Here is a 27,724-nt window from a genome sequence, read left to right as displayed (position 1 = left end):
AGTTCATACAGGAGCGCTTAACCACTGAGCCACATCCCCAGCCCTTTTTTATATTTTATTTAGAGACAGGGTCTCACTGAGTTGCTTAGCCCTCACTAAGTTGCTGAGGCTGGCTTTGAACTCACGATCCTCCTGCCTCAGCCTCCCAAGCCACTGGGATTAGAGGCGTCAACATCACGCCCAGCAGGACTACAACTCTTAAAACATCCTTACTTAAAAACTGGCTATTTTTTCTCCAGTGTATGTTTGTGGCACCTTTAGTATGAGATAACTGTATTTATGTGGGTTTGTCTCTGTGTCTTCTATTCTGTACCACTGGTCTTTGTGTCTGTTTGGGTGTCAATACCATGCTGTTTTTGTTACTGCAGTTCTGTATTACAATTTAAGGTCTGATATTGCGATGCCTTCTGTTTCACTTTTCTTGTTGAGAAAAGATAGCCTCTTCAACAAATGGTGCTGGGAAAACTGGAAATCCCTATGTAATAAAATGAAATTAGACCCCTAACTCTCACCCTGCACAAAACTCAACTCAAAGTAGAATAAAGACTTAGGCATTAGACCAGAGAACCTGCACCTACTAGAAGAAAAAGTAGGCCCAACTCTCCATCATGATGGCTTAGGAACCAAATTCCTCAACAAGACTCCTGAAGTACAAGAAGTAAAATCAAGAATCAGTAAGTAAGATGATTAAACTAAAAAGCTTTTTCACAACAAAGGAAGGAAACAAGAACACGAAGAGAGAGCCCACAGAATGGGAGAAAATGTTTGTCACCTGCACCTCAGAGAGAGCATTAATTTCCAGGATAAAGAACTCAAAAAACTTAACACCAAAAAAAATAATAATAATAACCCAATCAATAAATGGGCAAAGGAACTGAACAGACACTTCACAGAAGAAGAAATAGAGTCAATCAACAAATATATGGAACAACGTTCAACATCAGTAGCAATTAGAGAAATGCAAATAAAAACTACAGTGAGATTTGATCTTATTCCAGCCAGAATGGCAATTATCAAGAATACAATTGACGGGCTGGGGAGATAGCTCAGCTGGTAGAATGCTTGCCTCGCAAGCACAAGGCCCTGAGTTCGATCCCCAGTACCGCAAAAAAAAAAAAAAAGAATACAATTGACAATAAATGTTGGTAAGGATGTGGGGGAAAAGGCACACTCACACATTGCTGGTGGGACTGCAAATTGGTGCGACTATTCTGGAAAGCAGTATGGAGATTCCTCAGAAAACCTGGAAAGGAACCACCACTGATCCAGTTATCCCACTCGTTGGCATATACCCAAAGGACTCAAAATCACCATACTATAGTGACGTGGTCACATCAACGATCATAGCAGTTCAATTCACAATAGACAAGCTATGGAACCAACCTAGGTGCCCTTCAACAGATGCATGGATAAAGAAAATGAGGTACACATACACAATGAAATATTGTCCAACCATAAAGAAGAATGAAATTATGGCAATTGCAGGTAAATAGATGGACGTGGAGACTATCATGCTAAGTGAAATAAGCCAATCCCCAAAACCCAAAGGCCAAATGTTCTCTCTGATATCCCAATACTGACTCACAATAGGTTCTGGGCGGGAAAGGGATGGGATGCTGGGAGTTCATGGGATCGGATGGGGGAAATAAGGGAAAGGAGCGGGGGATGGGAATGAGAAAGACAATAGAATGAACCAGACATAACTTTCCCATGCTCATATATGAATACAGTGTAACTCCACATCAAGTACAACCACAAGAATGGAAAGTTAGACTCATGGATGTATGATATGTCAAAAACACTCTACTGTCATGTATAGCTAAAAAGAGCAAATTTACAAAAGAGAAAGACTGTCAGAAAAAAACTGCAACAAAAAAAAAACTTCAAAAAAAAAAAATCTGGAGGGCTTGGGTTGTGGCTCAGTGGTAGAGCATTCACCTGGCATGAGTGAGGCACTGGATTCAATCCTCAGCACACAAAAATAAATAATCGATCAATCAATCAATAAATAAAATTTAAAAAGGTATTTATAAAAAAATCTGGCTATTCACACATTAAAACAATCCTGACATAAGCCTTTAGATCAGAGCGATAAGGACATGTCACTGGATCTCTATGTGGAAAACCATCAAACAGAGTCATCAAAAAAAGTTAAACAGCATTAAATACACACCTGAAATATAGAAATGGGAGCAATAATACATTTTCATAGACTCTATGAAAAAATGGGGGCCAGGATGTGGCTCCATAGTAGATGCAAGCTTAGCACATAAATGGCCCTAGTGCAATTCCCAGCACCACTCAAAAAATGATGATAAAAATAAAAATAACTGAGTGCGGTGACACACACTTGTAATCCCAGCACCTCAGGAGGCTGAGGCAGGAGGACTGAAAGTTCAAGGTCAGCCTCAGCAATGTAGTGAGACCTCAAACAACTTAGTCTCAATTCTGTGTTTCAAAAAATAAAAGGGGCTGGGGATGTGGTTCAGTGGTAAAGCAACCCAGGTTCTACAACCCAGTACCAAAAAAAAAATTTTAATTTAAAAAATACATCTGAAAAAAAAAAGCATTTAAATATTTGAAGGATGAACTTTATTTTAAAAATGAGGTAAAAATTTTTTCAATTTGGTAGTCTTATTGAATTGTATTACATTTTCTTAATCACTGCAATAAGAAATAGTTTTTTGAATTTTCAACTTATATAAAAATACTTTATCCAAATACTGAATTGATTCAACATTATTCCATAAAACTGACTAAATTTTAATTTGGAGCTTTTTACCTCCCTAATTACTACAATAAAACTATTTCATTATCTTAAGTCAATCAAATATTTTCCAATTAGATTGATTTTAGTGGACACTCTGACTCCAAATTAATATCTCTATGTTAAAATCATATTATCAAGTGTTCCTGTCAATAACCTGTCATGTTATCACCCACAGTTCTTAAAGACCAAGACTCAATTAGGCAGGGTGGTACATGCCTGTCCTCTAGCCCAGGAGGCTGAGGCAGGAATTGAAGACCAGCTGGCGACACAGTGAGACCCCATCTCTACATCCATAAATACTAAGATTCTAGTTTTGTTTGAAATTCCTAAACCACAAAATGTAGGTTAGCACAGCAACAGGACCTAAAATACTAGATAATGATATAATAAAATTACCTTAATTCAGAGTAGTTGCAGAGGGTGGAAATGAATTTAGGAGTTTTATTTTTAAAATAAAACGATATGATACTTTCACATACAGAAGATGAACGATACTGGGGTAACAGTACAGGTCCTTGGAGAAACTGCATTCACGACCAGACAGACTTGGAACTTGGGTTATAAAGTATTCAAAGGCACCTGAAACTGAACCCATCTTTGGGTGCTGAGTTCTTCACTTGATCTGGTCTCTTCTCTTTTATTTTTGCTGTCAAGTACTAAGCCTCATCTGAGCACAACTGTGCTTATTTACAACGACTCTCTCATTTAATCCCCAGAACACCACTGCAAGGTTGATATGATCCCTTTTTTAAAAACATCAGAGAACACACACAGCGAGAAGGTCCGCGTGGCTCTGTGTCACTGCATACGTGCATCAAGTCTGCTGAGGTAAGAATGGTCACTTCGGCACAAATGTTCAATGTCTGCAAAACTCTCTCCCGAGCGGTTTTCAGTGGTGCTCACTTTTGCTTACCTGGTGAGCAGACACATTCCTACTGCTGTTTCTGAAGAGTTGAGCACGTTACTTATCACCGAATGCCCCCCAAGGATTCTTTACGCCCAGCAGGAGTAATCGGGCAGTGTGCAAACTGAGTACCAAAGGGAATACCCCTTCACGAGGAGACACGAGGGCCGGGAAGCAGGAGCTGAGGAACGAACCCCCCCTGAACTCCACCCAAGGAGCCCACTGCGACAGAGCTGCCACAAGGAGCTGGTACCGCCTCCCTCAGCCAGGTCAGGGCGGGGCCAAATGGCAGTGTGCATTATAATGCTCTGCAAATCGGACTTGGCGCCACATTACAATCTGGCAAAACATTTTCACTCTACTTTTTATTTTTGAAAGATCTAAAGGCAAGAGAATGAATGGGACATAACTTTCCTACATTCACATATGAATACACAACCAGCAAAACTCCACATCATACATAACCACAAGAATAGGATCCTCAAAAGAATAAGTTATACTCCATGTATGTATAATACATCAAAATGCACACTCTACTGTCAGGTATACCTAAGAAGAACAATTTGGGGGGCGGAGGTACTGGGGATTGAACTCAGGGGCACTCAACCACTGAGCCACATCCCCAGCCCTATATTGTGTTTTATTTAGAGATAGGGTCTCACTGAGTTGCTTAGCACCTTGCTTTGGCTGAGGCTGTCTTTGAACTTGCGATCCTCCTGCTTCAGCCTCCCAAGCCACTAGGATTACATGTGTGTGCCACCACACCCAGCAAGACCAAATTTTTAAAAAGGGAGAGAAAAGGAAATGAAAAGAAAAATCTATAACACTTCTAATATAACTTATGTTTTGGAAGCAAATTATTTTAAGAGGTTTAGCTTAAATTTTAAAACTACCAGAAAAAAAATGAGTTTAGGCTTACAGAAATGTCTTTAATTTTTTTTTTTTTTTTTTTTGGTTTGTTTTACAATGTAAGCTAAAATTGCATGAGCTAAATGTATACACAAAATAACAAAACAAGGGCCTAACCATTAACTCACTCAATCTTTCAACAAATATTTACATAGTATCTACCTACTATGTGCCAAGTTCCAGGCTAGCACCTAGAAGAATAGAATTGAATAAAACAAAGTCCTCAAGTTCTAGATCATTTTGAATACCTTGCATCTAACAGAACTTGGCACCAAGGAAAGTTAGAGAAATAGATAGATCCATGAAGTCAGATGTAGAGAAAAGATCAGAAAGTGCCTGTCACTAGAGAAGCTGCCTCTCTACTAAGTATACCACCAGGGCTGGGGACGCAGCAGAGCTGTCCAGCACAGCCGTCCAGCACTTCCCTGGCATGCAAGACCCGGGGCTCAGTCCCCCACGTGGTAAATAAATAAATCACCCTGAGACCAGTGTAGTGAAGGGGATGGAAACAAAACTGCAAAATAACACACACCTGCTCTCTGTCACTGCAGAAATAAACAGACAAAAAGCAGGCAAAGAAATCTCTAATTTAAAAAATAAATAAACCCCCAGCTATGAAACCTGCTTTTCATCAATCAAATAAACCAGGAAAGGCAGCATTTCTAGGCCATTACCCTGGGGTCCAGGGTGGCATGTATAAAATGGCTTACCTAATTAGTTTAATCATCACTTCTGCGCCACACGTTGGAGCTGCCTAATTACCCACGGAACCCAACCCCCAGGCCAGGCTCCACAGTTCTACCCCCATCATGCTGTCTAAGCCGGTTTTCCAGAAGAATGTGTCAAAACGAGGTTTGATTTGGGGTGATGAAGAGCACCCAAAGTTTGGGGACTTATTTTTTTCCTTAAAAACAAAAACACAAATAAATGTTCTACTGGTCCTTCAGAAGTATGCAAATAAGAGTAGGGAAATAATTTGGGCTTCTGAAATTCTCAAGTATCACTTATAAAAACTAAAGCAATGAGACAATAACAAAGAATAAAAAAAGCATGTTTTTGCTCCAGGATGTGGGTGCAAAGGAGCCCACTGTTTTGGCATGGGGGCTTCCCAGAGTGAGTGGGAGCCAGGGCCGAGTGTGCCCGTGACTGTCACTGTGTCCCACATAAGCAGTGACCTGCACAGGAGGCCCGCGGGAGGGGTGTCATGACCTTCTTGTTCAGACTGCCACAAGTCAATTCCTCCTGTTTGAAAGGTTGTTGTAGGAAGAAATGAGAAGCAGAAACGAAGCTGGGTGTGAAGATGGTACTGGCAGCTCTATGCTGACGTTCTAGACGTGGCCTCAGGTAGGACTGCTAGGTCAATGACCCCGTTCACTCTTCCTTCAGTCTCTTCTCACAGATGCTTCAGGGCAAGTTTTTCGGTAACAGAGGTTAAAAAAAGAGAGTCCAGAAAGAAATCAAAACACCAAAGGTACAGAGACCATCCAAAAAAGATAGTGATTAGGATTGTTTTGTTTGTAAAATGCAGAAGAGCACTGAAGAAAAAAGACACAAAAACACGAGGCACAAAAAATATTAAATGAGATAAGATTATTTAATGAGAACACTAGAGACTAGAGAACGTCCCTCTCCTGACAAGTCATCTAGCGCTAATTTCTTTAGCTCCGAGGTCTGATTTCATTCACTCTGCTCATGGCAACTTCTTAGACAACTGACGTGATGCTAAACAAATTTAAAAACCAACGACGTCCTAATAAGTGGGTGCTGCTCTTGTTCCCTAAAGCCTCCACTCTAGGACCACCCTGCAAGTAGGATTTACGATCAACAACCACGTACCCAGTACAGAGAGACGAGGTGCTGCCTGATCTTTATTCTCTCACTCACAGTCCTGGTGGAGGGAACCTCCAAACGATCTCCACCAAGAGAGCTCAACCTGGTGAATGGCAACTCCATGACGTCTGTCAATCAAGCCAGAAATCTACATGGCTGCTCCTCTCCTTACCCGGCACCCTTCATCCATCGCGTTCTGTTCATCCACACCAACTGGATCACTTATCTTTCCACTTGAGGGTATCACAACTGCCACCACCAGATGAAGCTCCAAGAAACCTTCGTCTCTAACCTACTCCCCAACTCCCTAACTGATCTTCCTACTTCCTTCCTTGACCCCTCCCTCCAGTCCATTCTTCTGCTGCATCCAGAGCCTTTCAGCCTTTTAAGAGGCTAAACCACTTAAACTCCTCCAAAGATTTCCCTTTCTCTCTCTCTCTCTCTCTCTCTCTCTCTCTCTCTCTCTACCATATTTTTGTTTTGTTGTGGTTTTGTTTGGCTTTTTTTTGTACTGGGGATTGAACCCAAAGGCACTTTACTACTGAGCTATATCCTCAGCCCTTTTTATATTGAGATAGAGTCTCACTAGGCCCTTACTTAGGGCCTTGCTAAGTTGCTGAGGCTGGTCTGGAACCTGCAATCCTCCTGTCTCAGCCTCCCAACTCGCTGGATTACAGGCATGCTCCACCACACCTGTCAATTTCCCACCTTCGCAGGATAAAATCCAAGCATCTATGACCCCTCATGACCTGGCCTGGGTTTATCCCAGGGCACTCCCTCCAGTCCTCCACCCGCCCCTTCTCACTTGGCTCAGCCCCTGGCCTCCTGTCGGTTCTCATATGCTAAGCTCTTTCCAGCCCAAGGCCCTGTGCTGGCTATTTCTCCACACCACATATGCTCCTCTGGCCGCCCCATGGCAACTGCCACAGACATCTGTTGGCTCTGTCTACCCAGCACTCTTTCTTCTGGCCTCCTTTCTTTAATTCATCTCTCCCTCATCCTCATTCCATGTGTTTGGATTAAACTGGCAACTTCCTAGCATCCCCGCCCAGGGCCATGCATGTGGACACATGACCCAAACTTAACCAAGGTATTCTCCATCCCCTTAGCCACCGTGACAGACATAACTCAAACCAGGCCTATCGGAATTAATCCCAGGGATTCTGCTGGAAATTCTCAGAATAGGTTTGCAGTGGCCAGATGATGGATAATGGCGCTGTACACCAGGTAGAAGATTTGCTGTGGCAAAAAATAAATAAATAAAATTTAAAAAATTAAAAAATAAATTGGCCACAGGTTCTGCTCACCTCTCAATTCTGTCCTGGAAGACAAGTGTCTCTGGTACATTGGGATCAGGATGAAGAAAAGATACAGGACAGTCCAGCCTCCAATCCTGGCTCAGACAATCACTAGCTCTAAGATCTTGAGTAAATCAGTCCTCGGTTTCCTCATCTGGAAAACGTCAAAGTAGGACCAGCTATTTCCTAAGGACCATTTCAGCACTCAGATTCCACGACCTCCTTATAAAAGCACAGTCTTATAAAGGACAAGACAAAGTCAGTCCTAACCAGCACCATTTAAAACCACAAAAGCTTCCTTCCATCCAATTCTCTACTGTGTGGGAATATAAAAGGAACATATGGATTTGGGGGCTTAAAAGTTCATACTCTTCATTCCAACTCCACTGTAAGGAAATATACTATTACAATAATCAAAGATACAGACAAAAATTTTACACACACACACACACATAATGGCATCATTGTATTTTATGTAAAGTGAAAAACTGAAAAAATCCTAACTGCTCAACAAAAGAAAATTGGTTAAATGTATTATGGAAAAGCACTAAGATTAAATAGCATGTGGCCCTTAAAATGCATATTTGCAAATAGTTTTAATGACATGGAGAAATGTTCTTAATATAATGTTAAGTTAAGCAAAGTAAAACACCACACAAAACTGTGTGCACGTATCAACACCTGCACCTGCTCAGTCAGAGGAAAACAGAAAGCACTGAGAAGACTAGCACTGTTTGATCTGAGCGGAGGGATCAGAGAGTTTTGTTTTCTTCTGCAAATATTTCTAAATATACCAAACTATCTACAATTACCAGCACTATTTTTATAATCAGGAAAAAGATAAAAATTAATTTTTTTATTCTAAAAGGGAATTTTTTAAATTAATTACACAATCCAAGGAAAGGCTGCCCATGCCCATGAATACCTTTCCAGAGACCTGTTATGCGCCCTCCTTTTCTGTGATCTGTAATTCCCATGACAATGGCATTTATTAACGGATCAACTAGAAAGAAGACTGAAATGTTACAGGAACACAGGAACACAGAGATCTCAATTTGGTCAAAGTGGTTTCAAATAATGGATGGGCAGGGGAAGCAAAATATTCCCCAAAGACAGTTAACATGTCCACGTGGTCCTCAGCCCTCTTCCATTAACCCAGATCAACTTATCAACTCAGCTAGCTGACACCTAAGCCCCAGAAAAATGAGATGCAGAGCTTGGATGGGAGAAGCGGGCAGCCAGAGCCCCAGGAACGCAGGGCGCCAAGCAGCAAGGCGCGTTCTGCACAGGTCCAGTTCGGCTTCACGACAGTGTCCTCTGCAGGGTAAAAATACACCAAGAAAAATCCTTACAGAGGGGCTGCGGTGGTGGCTCAGTGGTAGAGCACTTGCCTCGCTCGATCCTCAGCACCAATATAAAGAAATGAACAAAAAAGATCAATCAACAACTAAAAAATGTTCTTAAAAAAAGTCCTTAGAGCTGAAATTGTCCATAGTCATAAAAAGGGGACAAAGATTGTGGGTAACAGAGCATACATGTGTATGTTCGTATGTGTACACACACACACACACACACACACACACACACACACACTCCTTCGCCTCCCTCCCTCCCTCCCGGCTAATGCCCTGAGAGGCTTCCCAGCGCACCAGTTCCTGGACGCCTGGACGTCCTCCAGCTAGCAGTCAACTGTGACCTACAGGCAGCACCTTATCCACCTGCATTAACCTCCAGAATAGGTCTACACTGCGACCTCTGAAGTGAAGAGGAGGACTCTAAAATGTGACACGTTGTGACAACCCCAAAACTGTGTGCTGACTGACCAAAAGGTGTCTCACTTACAGCTGGTAGAACCACAGCTTGCTCAAACTCCCAGGGAGTCCTTTAAAATTGTTAGTGAAACATTAAAAAAAAAAAAAAAAAGCAGATCTCCTGATCCTCTGCTCAAAATTATTCCATGGTTTCTCTGAATAAAGACTCGTAAATTCTCAGACCTACTGCCTCCTTTCTTTCTGCTTTCCATACAAAGGGGCATATGCTTCCAGGGAACTAAAAACACAGCATTTTTAAAAGTTGAGGAAGTTGAGCTCTGAGTTCAGATAAGATAACCAAAAAGAACCCGAACTCGTAACTAATTAGAACCAACAAAATGAACTTCAGGCTACCACATCATTTTAGCTCTGGAGAAGGTTCAAAAGGACCTTTAAGTTTTTGCTACAAGTAACAGCCTAGCTCACCTGTACATTAGTAACTGTAAAGAAAAAAATTCCTGGGCGACTCCAAGTCAACACCTGGGCACTTAACCAACTTTCCCCTGCATTCGTTTTCTCTGTCTTGGTTTCCTCATTTACAAAACAAGGTCAGACTCTAAGATTTCTAAGGTCTGAGCTCCGACATTCTACTATTAAATCACAATCTCCAGCTTAATTTACAGACAACTGAGAAATTATTTAATTACAAAAAGAATTTAAATGTTTTAACATAATTTACTACAAAATCACAAACCTGCAAGACTGGAAAGAACTCAAAGTTTCTTTCACCTTGAACAACTGACCAGCTAGTCAGTTCCCATGGCCTTATGCGATCCAAATCTTCCAAATGCAAACATTTAATCTAGAATTTCCAGATAATGACCTAGTCTCTGCTCAAAGTGCATCACATTTGAAAGTTCATTTAGTTTCTCAAATGACTTTTAGAAAATTCTTTTATTTTGAATTAAAAATGAGACTCCAGAAATTTCTTTTCTGTACTCTGTAGAGAAAAGGGTAAGTGTATTTCTTTCTCCCTGGTTTCTTTTCTCTGTAGATAATATTCCTTGTTCCAAATACTTTAAGGTAACCATTACCTTCACTTCTTTTTTAAAGTCTTTTTCCCCTTAAGTTAAAGATCATAGTTTCTTACAAAGTCTCCTCATATCATATGGTTTTCAAGCCACTTGCCTACCTTTTCATTGTTAATATTGCTCTTCAAATGGGACATGGTGGCATATGCCTGTAATCCTAGCAACTCCGGAGGCTGAAAAAGGAGGATCATGAGTTCAAAGCCAGCCTCAGCAACTTAGCAAAGCCCTGCCGGTCTCAAAATAAAAAATAAAAAGGGCTAGGGATATAGCTCAGGGGTTAAGGTTCAATCACGGGTAAGAAAAAAAAAAAAGAATAAAAGAAAAGAAAGGGAGGGAGGGAGGGATGGACAGAGGAAGAGAGGAAGGAGAGACAGAATCGAATAAAAGCATTCTCAGAGAGTCCATTTCCTACTGTAGTGATACTGCTTTTGACAATTACTGATGAAGATAAAAACAACCTTACAGTCTTGTTCTAAAGATTAAAAAAGACAGTAAGTGTAAAGTCTCGGCATATGCTTACCAACCAATAAATGGTTGTTGCTCCCTGAGCTGTTATTAATAATAATAATGATTTATAATGCTATTTCATTAGTATTAGACACTACTCCCACCATCAAGATACTCTAGTTCTCTAAAACACTGAAAGTCTTGTCTTAGTATTATTAGCTATTTTTCCCCTAAGACAGGGTTGAGAAGAGAAACAAAGTGTTGAGACTCAAGTTAAACTGAAGATCAATCAGAAACCAAGAGAGAGCAACTCTGAGATTAAGATTTAAATGAATGGCAAACAGCATGTGATTTACTTAGAGAGTTAATTTATACCGGAGTTTTCGGAACAAGTCAAGCAGTTCCAGTTTTTACAACTAAAGAACACTGAAGCTCAATCATACAATGTGAAAATGGAGCAGATGCATTCATCTCTGAGCTACGCTGAGGACACAGAGCTTCAGGGAGTAGATTCTGAAATCAGACTGCCTAGATTCAAATCCTAAATCGGGCATTTACCCACTATGTGACCTCAGGAAAATTACTTAACCTCTCTGGTCTCAGGCCCAATCTATAAGAGGTCATGACAGGAACTCCCTACCTTAAGGAGGGCTGGGGTAATCAAATGACAATGGACACATGATGTGTTTGGCATGATGTTTCTCACCTTTTAAAAACTGCTAATAGTGTTGCTGTTACTATTACTACTCAGAAGTTATCTCAAAAAGCAAATTATCCTAAATAATGTTGCTGAAATGCATTCTCTGAAAATCTCAGGCATTTTTAATTTATATACAAACCCTGACTTCTTTTAGCCACTGGTGACATCAACACAACAGATTTCCAAGACTTAGTGGAAAAGAAGAATATAAATTATCTCAATTTTTATATCAAGTATACATTGAAATGAGAATATTTTTAGATATATTAGGTTAAATATATTATTTAGATTCATTCTTTTTAATGCAGCTACTAAAAAATTTTTTAATTATATATGTAACTCTCGTCATTTCTACTGCACAGCACTGAAGACAGTCTTTAAAACAAAGTGCCTCATGAAAATTAAATACCTACGCTGGGGTTAGGGCTGGGTGGTAGAGTGCTTGACTAGTATGGGTGAAGCCATGGGTTCAACCCCCAGCAACACACTCACACACACACACACACACACACACACACACACAAAGACATATGACCTCAATTATGAAACTCAACGTAGAGCTTACCTGAATTTTCAGAGTTTATATATAATTAATTTGAAACTCTTTCTTAACCCCCTGCCCCAAATTTCCCTTTGATAAGTATCTCTCCATTGTAGAACCAACTGAGAAGCTTTTATTAACATGTGGTGATTTATTTATTTGCTCCATTTTCCACAATCTGACCATATTCGCTTACATAACAAAGCCAACGGACTGACCTCCAACAAAAATGTCCACTACAGAGGACTGACTTTAGCATGCAGGTGTCCAGAGCACTTGAAACTGCCAACACGGAACTGGCACAATGGCCCCAGTCCTGGGACTTTGCCCAACAGTCCCAAAGCCCAGATGAAGTGCTCAGATGTGTAGGAGGAAAATGGCCTTGAGATTTAAATGGGACCCAGAAGGCTGGCCTTGGACATAATGCAAATGCAACTTGCCTCACATCTCTGCAGCTACCTGGCTACTAAACAAAACAGCCAGATATCAGTGGCCTTCGGGGCGGAGACCAATAAACATGCAAAGGGAGGGGGTCAGGAAATACTGAAATGCTGTATTGTTCTGCCTCCAAGAAAGTTCCTGCTACAAGAGGACCCGGTAAGGAAATAACAGTGAAGAGCAGTTGCAAAATCTAACAGGAAAAAAAAAGAAGAAGCTTGGAAGTAACACACTGAGATCTTTCTACTCAAAATGAGGTGCTTCCGGATCCCTGGCATCACTGGGAGCTGGTTAGGAATGCAGATCCCAGGCCCTGACCCAAGACCAAAGGACAGCAGTCTTCATTTCAACAAGGTCCCCAGGTAACTCGCACCTCAACATGTGAGAGGCAGCTGCTCATCCACCCAAGATCCAGAGACACCGAGTTCTTTAAATTCTCATTCTCATTACCCACCTGTTGTCCTGCGGTGGCTAACTATAAATATAGGCCCTTCTGTGTATGATGCATATTATGAATGTTTTGTTGACTGAATGAAGCTTGGAAAACAGGATCCCAAGCAAGTTTAAAGGATGGTGAGAAATCTTGTTCTCAGGTAAGAGCTAAAGAAATCAGCAGTAACTGAAGAGTGTGGACAAAGTGCAGCTAGGACCCGTGTGGATTTGACCTGGGGACTGTGTAGGTTGAATAAGATGAGCAAAACTATGCAGGCCAAAAAATCATTCCAGGCTCAGACAAAAGGAAAAAATTATTTTAATGGGGACAGGAAAATTAAGAACTGCGCACTCTGAAAAAAACTGTCTGCATTAACAAAAACTAGGGGTTCACAAAAAAGCTGGATGATTCATCTGTTTTAAAGTAATCCAAAGTTCTTTTGAAAGGGAATTATGCTTCTACATTAAGGATCATTCACATTTTTCCCTCTTTACTGTTTTTTGTTCCCAATCAGCATTCAAACACGCTGTTATTTTCCTCATTTTTAATTATCTCTTGACCCCACTTTCTCCCTGTAGTTACATTTCTCAGCTTCCCTTTGCAGCAAAAATCCTTGAAATAGTTGCCCACATTTGACCTTTCCATTTCCCTACTCCTGCTCTCCTGAATCCTAGCTGACCAACACCACCAAAACTGCTGTAATCACGGGGCTACCTGGGAGACTGAGGCAGGAGGATCATGAGTTCAAAGTCAGCCTGAGCAACTAAGCAGACTCTGTCTTGAAATAAAACGCGAGGGCCAGGAGTGCAGCTTGGTGATGGAGTGCTCAACTAGCATGTCCAAAGCCCTGGGTTCAAGTCCCAGCACCACACAAAAGGAAGGGGAAAAAGAAGGCTGTTATCAAGTTCACCAGGGACTTCTCCACAACTGAATCTCTGGGTCCATTTTCATCTTACTTGACCTTTAAGGAGCATATGAAGAAGCTTTCTCATTTGGCTCCCAAGACACCACATGCTCTTGATTTTCATTAGACTCCCCCCCACTTTTTTTTTTCATTCCCCTTTACTGACTGGTTCCTTCTCATCTCTCCATCTTCAGAGTGCAAGTAGCCCAGCGTCTTGGTCCTGAACTCTCCTCTCTTCCACTGTCAATTACTCCCCCTACAGATTCCATCCAGTCTAAACGTGACAAATTCCAAACCTTTATCTCAGTCCCAACCTCATCTGAAATCCGGATACACACCTTCAGCTGCCTACGTAGGCAGCTCCAAAACTGAGCGGCTGACCTTTTTCACAAAGTCAGCTTCGCCCTACACCACTCCACCCCTCAAGCTGCGAGACCACTGCTTGCAAGTCACCCGGACTTGTTGCACTCACATTCATTCCATCAGGACAGCTTTCCCACCCTTCAGACCAACCCTCTCTGACCCGCGTCACCACTATTGCTCACCGACGTGACCACAATAGTCTCCTGACTGGCTGCCTACTTGGGCCCATCCCCATTCTGTCCATTCTCATGAGACACAGCAGTAATGTGCCCTCTAAAACAGGTCAGTGCATGCCACATCTTCCTTTTAAATGCTCTCCCCTTCAGTCCAAGCCAAAGCCAATGCACTACGACAGGGCCCTCCGGAGACTGCCGATGGTCTCTGCGCTCCTCCTGGCTCGCTCTGCTCTGGTCACACTGGTCTTCGAGCTCCTGGAAGGCAGGAAGCATGACTGCCCAGGGTTTGGCCCTTGCTGCCTGCAGTCCCCCCTCTTCAGATCTGATATCACTGAGGCCACCCTTGACCACATGCTTGTAACCGCAGTTCCACCCCCTCCCCCACCACCCTTCTGCTTTATTCTTGCCTCAAGAACATCACACCATCAACACACGCATGCACGCGTGCACACACACACAGTATGCAAGAGCAAGGATTTTTTTTTTTTTTTTTTTTTGGTCTATTTGTTGACCACTGGGTTCCCAGCAACTAAAGTACTTCCTTGTACAGATGAGGCCCCCAATAAATATTTTTTGGGGGTGCTGGGGATCAAACCCAGGGCCTTGTGCTTACAAGGCAAGCACTCTACCGACTGAGCTATCTCCCCAGCCCCAATAAATATTTTTTGAATGACTATATGAATGAAGGAAAAAATGACAGTGATACAGAGTTACATATGATCTGTAATATCCCTGTGGTCTTGAAAAGAGTTGCCTTTTAAATAGCTCACTTTGTATGCATCTGCATATTCAGATATTATGGAAAAAGCAAAGCCACTTCAATCTGATAAATTAACCTCATACAAAATCTGACACATTGTCAAATAAAAAGAAGAAAGCTCTCTCTAAACGCAGAGATGCTCTAAAAGACCCTAGAAGTGCTGGACTTTCTCTAAACCTTAGATCTTGCGTTACCAGAGCACACTTAAACAATGGGTCCCAATACATACACCCTTCCTGGAAGCAGGTGAAAGTGGCCAAGCCAATATAGAGGACTTTGATTTCTTAGATGAAAGAGAAATCACGGTGCAAGGTGCCAGCACTTTATGTTTTAATGATGTATAAAATTTGGGTGTAGCCCATTTTCAGTGAACTTCTGGACTCACGTACAAGTCAGAAAAAAATGTTTTTGTTGTTGGGTTGCCCTTTAATTCACTCAGTAAATGGGCAGGATGGACCATATTTAGATAAACCACATTTTTAAGAGAACTTTACATCATCTTTCAGGTAAAAGGAAAGCAAAATAGTTTCAGCACTTGTAGAAATAAATTATGCAGTTGTGAAGTAGATTTACAGACCACAGAAGTGATATGAGGCAGATAAGAGCCAAGAGTGATTTTTAAACAAAATAATGTTCTAATTTCTCTACTATAATATTAATATTATGATGTTACTTTTCACAGACTATAGCTGGCTTCCTTTTATCTCTGAAGTCATGTACACAGCAGAAACTCTTTACCAACCTCTAATTAACCAACTTCAGGATAAGCAGCCACCCTAAAGACAGCCTGGCTGATGTCCATTATCACTGGTCCTCACAACCGGTAATCAAGACTCTGGCAAGCTTATAAAATCCTGTTCCCACCACTGAGATGATGGTTTGCAAAAGTCAGTTCTGTTTCCCCAAAATCAGGGCCAGATATACTGGCTACTGAAATTATAGAATTTAAATATTGTACAAAATAAGAGTTGTTTCACCATGAATGCTAAATGGAATGATTTAAGAAGGAGATTCTAAGTGACCGTAAGATAATTCTATGCTTTTTAACTCTTTTTACTAAACGGAGGCAAAATAAAACCCAGTATTTGTAAAATATAAAGATAACCACCCAGATTAAGAAAAGGGAACTACCTGCCAGGCCTGGTGGCACATGCCTGTAATTCCAGCAGCTCTGGAGGTTGAAGCAGGAGGATCATGAGTTCAAGGTCAACCTCACCAACTTAGCAAGACCCTAAGCCACTTAGAGAGTCCCTGTCTCTAGATAAAACATAATAAAGGGTTGGGAATGTGGCTCAGTGATTAAGCACTCCTGGGATCGATCCCCAGTACCAAAAAAAGAAAAGAAAAATGAATTCCCATTATCCTTCAACTCCCCTGTGAACTTTACTGATGCATGATTTTATAAACCATTTTCTCACTAAGTAAACACAGATATCTATATTTACTAACACTTCTAGAACGTTGATTTTAATTTCTCTAAGCCCATGAAGGTCTTTTAAATCTATAAACTACACATTTAGAATTGTATGCTGTCTTGTTAGATGTTTGCCCCAAGCAGAAGCCAGCACGATACGAAGGACCATCAAGCAACACAGAAGCCTCACCAAGAAGGCAGGAAGAAAGCTCAAAACTGTAAAGAGGAGCAACATCAAAAGACTTGAAGGCAACAGTCTCTGGGGCCGTTACATCACACCGGGCAAACACAGCCCAGCCCTTATCCGCTTCTATCAGAAGCCTCTGCCAAAAGGGAGAAGGCAGGGTGAGGACAATCCCAGTCACACATCACGCTTATCTTCAGTGCCCTAGGTTGTCACTCGCAAGAGAGCTGTAACGGAAGTCACTACCTGGAGCCCGCACCTCATGAACGGTGCCTGCAGAGTGGGAGCCGGGCCACTTTCACAAAATAGGAGCTGTAACAAGGGCCAGTGAAGTCAACAGCAAAAAGTCACCAGGCCAGAAATACTGCTGGCTCTGGAAATTCTACTCCACCATTCATCCCGCCAGGCCTGTGTCCACAGGTCCTGGGAGGGTTCCTGTGTGAGCTAGGTAACAGCCTGTGCTGTTCAATTCGGTCACTGAACACCTTTACTGAATGTCTACGGCGTGTCAAAGCACAAAGTACTAGGACGCTCCTCTCAGCTTCCATACTTCACTCCTATAGGCAATCACAGTACAGGGTACAAAGAAAGGCCAACTGTCCCATTCAATAGATGTATGACTGTAAGAAAGGCAATAACAATTCCTCCTCCCACTCAGCTAAGTGCAACCTCCCAGCCAGGTCATTTACTGTCAGCCAGGTCACTTGCTGTCTGAGCCCTTCCCAACTGTCCAATGCTAGAGAGGCACTCCATGAGCTCCTGAGGCACTGAGGCACAGTGATACTAAAATAACTCACCCAAGGTGACACAACCAAGTGACAGGGCCAGGATGCAAATCAGACCCTTTCAAGGCCACACTCCAGCCAACAGATGGATAGCAATGCCTCTCAGTGACACAGAATCTGCTTTAAGAGGACAGGCAAAGGAGTCTCCCCCTCCTGACCTCACAACTACCAAATTCTTCAGTAGACCCCACTCACACACCCAAAGCAAGCAGCACAGGACTGTGCACATACTCTTCTTTCCAGGCCTGCCTCTGGACACCGGGTTTCATGCAGCTCTGTGTGGCTGTGGGAGTCAACCTGGTAAGAAGCACAAACCTACCTTAAACAGCAGGAGGGGAGGAGGGATTATCACTCAGGAGAGCAATGCAGCCACCATGCAGCCACAAGTCACAATGCAGTGACTTGACCATGGTCCTGAGCCTGGCTGAAATGCTTAAGAACCGACTCTGCTCCACCGGGAAGGGGAAGGGGGCAATTTGGATTGCCCTGAACCAGAACCAGTGCTACAGTAAGCAAAGCAGCCAGACTGGCCGGATCAGTTCCTTGTAATATCCCTCAGTGAGAGACTTTGCCACCTGGAGACCACACCCACCAAAGAGAACTAATTAAGTTCTAGGGGCAACCATTAAAAGGTCATGATCATCACCAGGTCAGAGCAGGTTCCCAAGATTCTGATCTTCAAAACCAGGTTGGATGTGCATGAAAATGCCTCCAGAAAACTATAAAACCAGAATCTAAAACCAGGTGATTACAACTTGTAATAGACAAGTTTGGGAAACATTATTTAAAGGACGAAACTATAGGGCCTAAAAAGAGCAACATAGGGTGTCCCTGTTTCAGGCATATCCCTGTCTAATCCAGAACACTATTTTCTATACATAAAAGTCTCCAGAGAAGGCTGAGGCAGGAGGATCCCAAGTTCGAAGCCAGCCTTCGCAAGTTAGCAAGGTCCTAAGCAACTTAGCCAGACACTGTCTCAAAAGAAAAAAGGGATGGGGATGTGATTCAGTGGTTAGCACTTCTGGGTTCAATTCCTAATACCAAAAAAAGAAAATGGCTTCCAAAAGTTCTTAAATACACATAAGGGTCTTGAGTCATAGAGCGCTGTGCTCCTCCCAAGTGGCAGAGGCAATGGTTAAATTCATCCTCTTTTCAAACAGAAAGAAAACAGGGCTACACAAATCATTTTACTTAAACTGCTGTCGACTTACTTCAGAAAATATAGCAGCATCCAGAATTCTTCCAAGCCCTCCAGTGATCTGCTTAAGATTTAAAGAACCTCTCTTATTTCAAAGGACAAGATAAGAAAGTGAAAGTCAACCCACCGAATCGGAAAAGGTATCTGCAGGGCATGAATCTGATAAGAGTTTTGTTTCCAGAATAAAGAACTCTTACAATTTAATAATAAATGGACAAATAGCCCAGCTTAAAAATGGGCAAAGCATCTGAAGTCATTTCTCCAAAGAAGAAATACAGATGGCTAACAAGCGCAAGAAAAGATGTCCAACACCATTAGTCATTAGGGAAATGAGGGATCGATTCACCCCCACTAAGACAGCGGGAATCAAAAAGACTGAAAAGAAGGTGTTGGTTACGACGTAGAGAAACAGGAACCCTCATACACTACTGATGGGAATGTCCAGTGCTACAGCCCTTATGAAAAAGGTTTACGATCACTCCAAGTATTAAACAGAGAATTGAGATATGACCCAGCAATTCCAATTCAACGTATTTACCTGTGTTGCTCAGTTTTTCATTGCTGTGACCAAAATACCTGACAAGAACAACTTAGAGGAAGAAAAGTTTATTTGGGCTCATAGTTTCAGAGACTCAGTCCACAGTGAGCCAGCTCCACTGCCCCAGGCCCAAGGTGAGGCAGAACATAGCAGAATAACACGGTGGCAGGAAGCTGCTCAGTTTACAGCAGAGAGGTACTCAAGGAAGCAAGGACAAAACATAATCCCCAAGGGCATACCCTCAGTGGCTTTATCTCCTCCAACTGTGCTCCACCTGTCTACAGTTATCAGCCAGTAATCCATCTAAATTATTAATTCACCAAGTGGATTAATCCACTGATTAGATTACAGCTCTCATAATCTAACTGTTGCACCTCTGAACATTCCTGCATTGTCTAACATAAGCTTTTGGGGGACCGTTCACATCCAAACCATAACAATACCCAAGAGAAATGAAAGCATATGTCCACACAAAATATTTATACTAATGTTCATGGCAGCATTATTCCTAATAGCCAAAAAGTGGAAACAGCCTAATAACTGAGGAACTGATGGGTAAAATGGGACCAATTTACTCAATGGCATATTATTCAGCAATAAAAAGGAATGAAGTACTAATACATGCTACAACCCTGGGTGAGCAATGACCACACTGTGCTCAGTGAAAAAAATCCAACCACGAAACTCCACTTGCTGTATAATTCCACTCACATGATATGCACAGAACACCAGAGAAAATCCACAGCCAGAAAATAGCTTAGTGATTTGCTGCAACAGGGGACAGGGCAATGGTTAGATTGGGGAATGACAGCTTAAAGGGTTGGGGTTTGTTTTTGAAAAATGAATATGCTCTAAAGTTGCCTATGGCGAAGGATGCATAACTCTGTGAACACACTACCATGCACCAGATGTGCAGTTTAAATGAGCGATCTGTGTGGTGTGAGAAATTCATCTAAATAAAAGTTGTTCAAGAAAAGAATCCCATCTAACCTCCTTGAGACTTAATTCATTCTCAGTAATTAGAGATACCAGTTATCTTTCAATACTGTAAAGAATACCCAATAATCCCCATTATCCATAGGAGCTGTATGTTTTACTCAATGATTCAGATAGTACCAAACCTTACATGGTACTCCATTTTTTTCCATATATCCATACCTATGATAAAGTTTAATTTATAAATTAGGCACAGAAGATTAACAAATAATAGAACAATATTCACAATATACTATAATAAAATTTATGTGGTCTTGTGGTCTGTCTGCCTCTAGAAATACCTTACGCTGTATTGTACTCACCCTTCTTGTGATGATGAGAGATGACACAATGTCTATATGAAGAGATTTAGTAAAGCGAATAATTCTGGTGTAACAGTAGGCTACCACGTAAGAATGACTTGAACACAAGGACTGAGACCACAACAGGTAATTGGATACCTGGCAAGGCTAGTAAGTGACTAACCAGCAGGTAGCATATACAGTGTAGACAGCTTGGACAAAGGGATGACTCACATTCCAGTCAGGACTGGGGCCGGGGGTCAACAGGAGAGTTCACCATGCCACTCGGAACAGTGCACAACTCAAACTTACAGAATATTTCTGGAATATTTCATTTATTATTTCTGGACCACAGTTGATCGCAGGTAAATGAAACCACAGAAAGCAAACCTGCAGATGAGTTGGGTCTCCTGTGCAAATACCAATGCACACACACATGCACACAATACCTAGGTCATATTAAATGCTGAATAGATGTTAAACTCTCTCTCCTCTTCCTCACCCCAAATTTTTGCATCCTTATGCCTTAAGACTGTATTTTCAGCAGAAGTTAGAAAACTGAAAATTGGCATGGATTTCCACAGAAGCCTACCCATGAGCATCCTCCCCTGGATTCACACAGGCTACACTCAAGGCCACTGCCTGATTGTACAGAAACCCTGGAGCCTGCAAATGGAGCTACCTTCCACAGCTGTCGCTAAAAAAATATTTTGGAGAAAAAGAACCTAAGATTTTTTTTTTCCCCTCTTATTAGTGCTCGCTATCTCAAACCACGGTCCAGAAGTATAATCTTTACTCCCTCCTCCTATCAGCTTCATCTGAAAGATTACCAGGCCTTCAGGACAGCTCTGTGGGTGTCCCAGGAAGGCCTGAGGCTGTCTTGGTGTTCATCACTGCTCACCTGGATGTTCACTGTGATGCTATGCAGATTTGAGGGGGGATGAAGCAAGGGAGTCATCCGCTGTGTATAGCTAAAAAAACAAAAACAAAAACAAAAACCTCCCAGCCATCTCCTCTACTAATCCAAGCCAATAGCTGACTCTCATCAAGATTAGGCTCAAAAGTTTTCCCATCTTTATCCAAAGTTTTTCCCCCATCTTACTGAGTATTGTGTACTGCAGGCTACCTGTTTTGAAATTTGCTCTTTCCCCCCCCACCCCCCAGAATAGTTCCTGCTGTGGAATACATGTTTCTTCTCATCATTTTCAAGGCATGGCTCTCAACTTCCATTTCCATTAAAATTCCATGCCTCCCACATCCTCTCACCACTTTCGTAACTTACCAGACACGATGGAGCAAATATGTACAATACTCAAAGTTCACCAGAGTCAAGTCAGTAAACAGACCAGCCAGATGGTCAAAAGGGAATGACAACTCTTTAAACAGACAAATGCCCTCTACTTAAAGCTCTTCAGCTCTAACACAGAGGTGCACAATAGAGTAGTCCCTAGCCACCTGCGGCCACTTATATTCACAAAAATGAAATAAAATTGCAAATTCATTCCTTAAATCTCACTAGCCACGTAGAGACAAGGGAGATAGGAGACATTTCCATCACAACAAAGTCTTATTGAACAAAGCTGATTCAGAGAGTAACTTCATGAATTCTATGAAAGTTCATGAGGTCTGAGTTCCTAGGTACAGTGGCTTCGTAGTTACTGATTATGAAGTGTGACTCTAAGAAGTACAACCCAAGAAACTCTGAATGCTCTTGGTATGTTTTCTTAGGTTTGTGGACAAAGATTGTTAGAGCCTAACACACAGCTCAACATAGAGTAAGTACCTAATATTTTTTGAGTGAACGGGTGAATGAATAGCATCATAACACCTGTGCTTCAGTTTCTGCCCTGACTTATTTACAGATATTAGTTCATAAAAAGCAATGAATTTTTTTCCCATCATGGAAGATCTTTACAGGGAGAAATAAGCATCAGCAGACAAGGCAGGCAGCTTGTGGCCCCTCGGGAGCCACTAGAAATAAATCTACAAAATCAAAACATCTGCCCAATGGGAAATGTAATATTCGAAGTTTCAGATCCCAAAAAAACATCTTGCTTCTTCAAACACACACGACTTACAGCTTTTAGGGACACAGAGGGAAGGTCAGGGGAGATGTTCTGGAAGATCACACAGCCTGCTGCCAATTTCTCAGCATTTCTCCAATACACATTTGCTAGAAAATGATACACTCACAAAGGCAAGCATCTAACTGCATCTTTTATGCAGTGCACTCCTGGGCCTAGGTTCCCCGTTCCTTCGGCATCCTGTGGCCCAATCTACACTGCCTATCCATCAGCTTCTTAGGAAGTAAGAGTTTTTGAAAATCTAAAAGCATGTAGGTCATGGTGTATAGAGGGAAGCAGTTCATTGGTCCTTAACCAATAACCTCCTGGAGGCCAAACAAAAGCTCCAGATGCTTTTTAACATTTTCTACCTCCCTTGTCCACCAACCAATAGCCACAGCAAGAGCCAAGTCGCTCCACTTCTATAACTCACTTTTTCTTAGCAAGAGTCTGAGAACAGAAGGCCAGAGAAGCAGGGAGCAGCTGTCGCCTGCTCCTTATTAATGCCCTCCACCCAATCCCCAACCTTCTCATTATTTTTTCAGACGCCTTTTCTTAACAGTCTCTAAGCCCCAGCTCCTGGGAAGAAATAACAAGGAAAAGCAGCCTTCTCTGTGTCAACACTGCGGTGGCAAAAAATGTCCAGACCGCTTCTCTGAGGCGATGTAATTAGAAATTAAAATAGGTGAGCCTACCGTCCAACTTTAAATTGTGAATCTGGTTGACTGTGAATTTCAATTCACTACTTGAAACAATGTGGAACTCCTGGCATGTGTTTTTGATAAGAAATTGCACAATTCTATCTTTTGAGCCAAACAACGCTGGTCTCACTATTTAAGCAGAGATCTATAAAATAATGCTTGCTGATGAGTTAGTCATCCAATTTTCAGAATCCATAACCCAAAGAACCTAAATATTAGAGCCAAAAAGTTCAATTTCTGCAACAGCCAATGCTAATTCTGAGGACATAAAAGCACGGAGATGAAGAAATTTGGACTGCCTGAGCTGACATCTCGGCTCTGACCCGGGAACCTGAGTAAATTACTCAACCACTCTGGACTGGAGAATAGAGATGATGGCAGTACTGACCTCAGGGGCTATCAGAGGGACACGAGAATAAATTCCAAGTAAGAACTCAATAAATATTGGCTGATTGTAACACTGAAACACATCACATGAAGTGCTTTCCAAAAGTTCGGACTTCTGATGAAACTTAAGGGCTGCTTCTCAGAAGACCCACATGAAAATACCACCCAAGTGCCCTAGCCTTAGATTAAAATGGGATTTTTTCCACTCACCCCAAGAATAATCTTTTTTAAATAACCTATCAACACGTACATTTGATTTATTTTATTGGTTTAAGGTCAGAGGGAAAAAAGAAAGTTTCAAACCAGACAGTTGTTCCCTGTGAAGCCCCAAGGAGGGTCCATCCTGGCCACAGCCTGGCTCTCACAAGGAGGAAGGAGAGAGGAGCTGGCTGGTGCCTTCCTCACTCCATGGGCGTCACCAAGAGAAAATGCCCAGCCACCTCTGTGCCCTGGAGAGTCAACAAAGTCCTTGCCCACTGGGCCCCAACTGGGCTCCAGTTTGTTGACCTTCTGGGCAAAGTGAGAAAACTTTCTTTTGGTAGGACAAACACCTACTGCAAGGACACGTGCTATTTTTATGTAAATAAGATATCATCAGCAAAGGTTCATTACTGATGTTATGAGTTACACCTTATTTTCTAATGAGGCATGGAAATGTGCTAATTTGGATTTAAGAATAATGTGTGAACTACATGGTGCAAAATATCCTTTTTTCTCTCCACCCTAAACTGCAACAGTATTACAAGGAACACAACTTAATTTGGAGCTTGTGAAAAATGTCTTTGGAAGATGGTCCTGTAACTCAGAAACACAGGAAGGTACTAAGGAACACACTCTTTCGAAAACTAATGCCTCCCTTAATCTCTGAGTTGACATACAATATCACAACATGAGCTTGTCAAGACATGAACACAAGGAAACGAAATGGATGCTCTGCAGAATTTCATCCGGATCCTGTAATCCACTAAAACAAAACGAGGCTCCTTTTCCTATTAAAGAACTAGGGAGGGGCCTGGGGATATAGTTCAGTGATAGAGCACCGCTCAGCACGTGCTAGGCCCTGGGTTCAATCACCAGCACCGCAAAAAAAAACCTCAGGAGACAAACCAAGGGCCTCCATGCATGGCCCAGACTTTCCAAGAAGAGCCCTCAAATGCTGTGGACCCTTGTAGCAGCAGTGATTCCAGGTTACACTAGACCCCCAGAAGCCTGATTCACACTGAAGTACACATACTCCAGTCACATTATTTTTCAGTCTGCCTCTAAACCCCAATCACGTCCGCCTCTCTAAAAGCTGAGAATGATCACCAACTATTACTCACCTCCTAATCCAACCCAAACCCAGAGATGTGCTCTTTTCGAAATTGCCAAATGACATTATCCCAAGGAAGCCTCAAACGACCCAGTCTTGAAACCAAAGCACATACACATTTTAATGTTCACGAGGTTTTACCTCAGCACCTCTTAACCAAGACTGAGATTAACCCATTACCACAACAGTGACTTTGTTTATGAATAATGCATGTCCCATCACTACAGAATTTCTACAGGGGCTTTGTAAATACTCTAAGGAAAGACAGGATGGAAAGTACTTTTTGGAAGAGGGCAGAAAGTGCATTTCCTCTCCTTCAGCAGGGAACATCCTTTCCCCCACATCTCCACAACCAACCCCGCCCCTTCAAGGTGCAGCTCTATAGCCAGCTCCTCTGTGGGCATTTCCAAGCCCAGGTCAGACTCTCTCCCTTCCTCTGGGGTCCTGCAAGGGACCTAGGCAGAAGTCTTTCCCACCAGAAAGCAAGCTCCTTGATAACAGAAACGCTGACTTATTCACCTGGCTGTCGGGCTTGGCAAAGTCCTTTGCACACACTCAAGTACAACTAATGAATTGCAGCACTTGTTGCCAGAATCCCTCTTACCGGAATTTTCCAGATCTCCGTCTTCCCTACACCAACACCTGGACCCACTCAAGAGTTATTCTGGAGCGGAAATCCTGGATCCCACTGTCGGGAGAATCAGTGTCTGGAAAATGAAATCCTAGCACCCTTTCCATCCTCTGCCTAGTGGGTGTTCAACATTCTTTAACATCGAGGGGAAAGGCAACACTAAACATTTATTATTGAGGTCACCGACAACATTCTAAACTCACATTCTCTAACCTGTGTTAACCTGTCTGTAAAAAAAAAAAAAAAAAAAAAAAAAAAAAAATCTCAGAGCATCATTTGCCAGGGTTTATAGCTGATATGGGTGGACAAAGTCAAATGCATGTAAAACAAAATGATTAAAACGTCTTTAAAAGCTACTGGGAATATTGCACCAAATACACTCCCTTGTCTGTTAGCTCTCTCAATGCAAGTTTGGTTTGTTTGTTTGTTTTTTCCCCCTTTCTTTCTGACAGGGAAACGTGATAGTCCCTGAACAGGAGAGCTGACTTGGCACCTTGGGTCCTCTTTAAAGCTTTCCTTCTTCGGATCGTTAAGCAAGAACGAGTAATCAGGCTTTCCTTCCAAGTCTTAGGTTTCCAAAGCAGAGGGGTGAACTCAACCCCCTAAACCTTAACGCAAAAAGTTCACCCCTCGGGCCCCCAGCACACACAAAGCAAGCGAGCGAGCGCAAAGAGGAACACAGTTACCGGAACCTGACTTTACCGCACACACTCAAGCGGCCCCGCGACGGGTCCTGGGGGACAGTGCGGCGACCACGCAACCGAACCCCAGCTCGCGGCCCCCGCCTGCGCCCCCCGCGCCCCTGCCCCGGGCGGTCGGGCGCTCACCGCGGCAGGTCTTCCTTCCATCTTCCATCGCCCGCGCCGCGCCGCGCCGTCCCCGCCGGGCTGCGGGCTGGGCTGCGGGCTGCGGCTCGGGGACGCGGCGGGCGCGAGTGCGGGCGGCGCGGCTGCTCTTTGTTGGCGCCCGGACGGCCGAGCGGCGGCAGGCGCGGAGCCCCGCGGCGGCCGGCGCGCACCCTGGCGGAGGCGGAGAGCCCGCGGGGCCGCCCGCCGGCCGCGCCAACGTCAGGCGAGGGCGGAGAGCGGGGGGCGGCGCCGGGCCGCGGGAGCCACGCGCGCGCCCCGCCGGCCCCGGCCCCACGGCGGAAACCAGCCTGTTGCTTTGTCTCCTTCCCGAAGCGTCTTCCCAGCCCGAGCCCCGGAGAGGCGCTTTCGCCGGTGCTTCCCCCCAGGAAGGGCGGCGCGCGCGGAGCCGCGAGTTGGCCGCTGTCCCGCTGCGCGCCCGGACACGCGCCCTCGCGTCCCCTCGGGTTCGGGCGGCCGCGAGCGGTCTGTCCCCCTCTCTGAAACCCGCCGCCGCTGGAGACGGGTCCCCGCACCCGCCTACCCCTTTCCAGGCCCTTTCCCCCTCTCGCCCCGCAGGACAGGCGTCTCGTCCACCCGCAGACTTGCCTCGGGACCGTCCCGCACCGAAAGGTCACTTAAAAACTGCATTTTCAAGCAGCAGTGCCTCAGACCGGTACCTTTTTTTCTGTGGCGTTTGATCTGCACCGCAGAAGCAAGGACTGGAAAGGCGCCCTCCTCTGGGAGAGGGACAGGAAGACCTTAAAGCCACCCCCTTTGAATCTGAAGGTCTAGGCCAAGTGAAGATCACTCCACCTTTAGTCTCAGGGCTTGTGTACCTGAGCACCTGGTTGTAAACCCCTGGCGCCCGCTGCACCGTGGTCCTAGTTTCTGTTGCAGCTTCATTGTCTTATTTGCATGCCGGTAGAAGACGCCCAAAGAAAGGAAGTGACTAACGAAGCCACATTTAGAGCTGAGGGCAGGGGTCAGGTTTCACGGTGGTCCAAGGGGCCAGACCTGGGCTGCCCAGTTGGTCAGCTGCTGTGTTCGCTGAGTAAGATCATAGCAGGAACG

The 27,724-nt window shown here is 43.3% G+C and overlaps 1 protein-coding gene across 1 annotated transcript in view; it reads right to left on the bottom strand.

Moving 5' to 3' along the window:
- LOC124982044 (PH and SEC7 domain-containing protein 3-like) overlaps positions 1-26,805 on the bottom strand; it is a 419,607-nt gene extending 392,802 nt beyond the window's left edge. Inside the window, 1 exon segment of the mRNA XM_047548202.1 lies at positions 26,633-26,805. Coding sequence (XP_047404158.1) covers positions 26,633-26,653 — 21 coding nt within the window. The 5' untranslated portion in view covers positions 26,654-26,805.
- Between the last annotated feature and the right edge of the window lie 919 nt (positions 26,806-27,724).

Source organism: Sciurus carolinensis, chromosome 4 (genome assembly GCF_902686445.1).
Source record: "Sciurus carolinensis chromosome 4, mSciCar1.2, whole genome shotgun sequence".
NCBI lineage: Eukaryota > Metazoa > Chordata > Mammalia > Rodentia > Sciuridae > Sciurus > Sciurus carolinensis.
The sequence above is the reverse complement of the archived record's forward strand: the minus strand, read 5'-3'. Positions and strand labels throughout refer to the sequence as shown.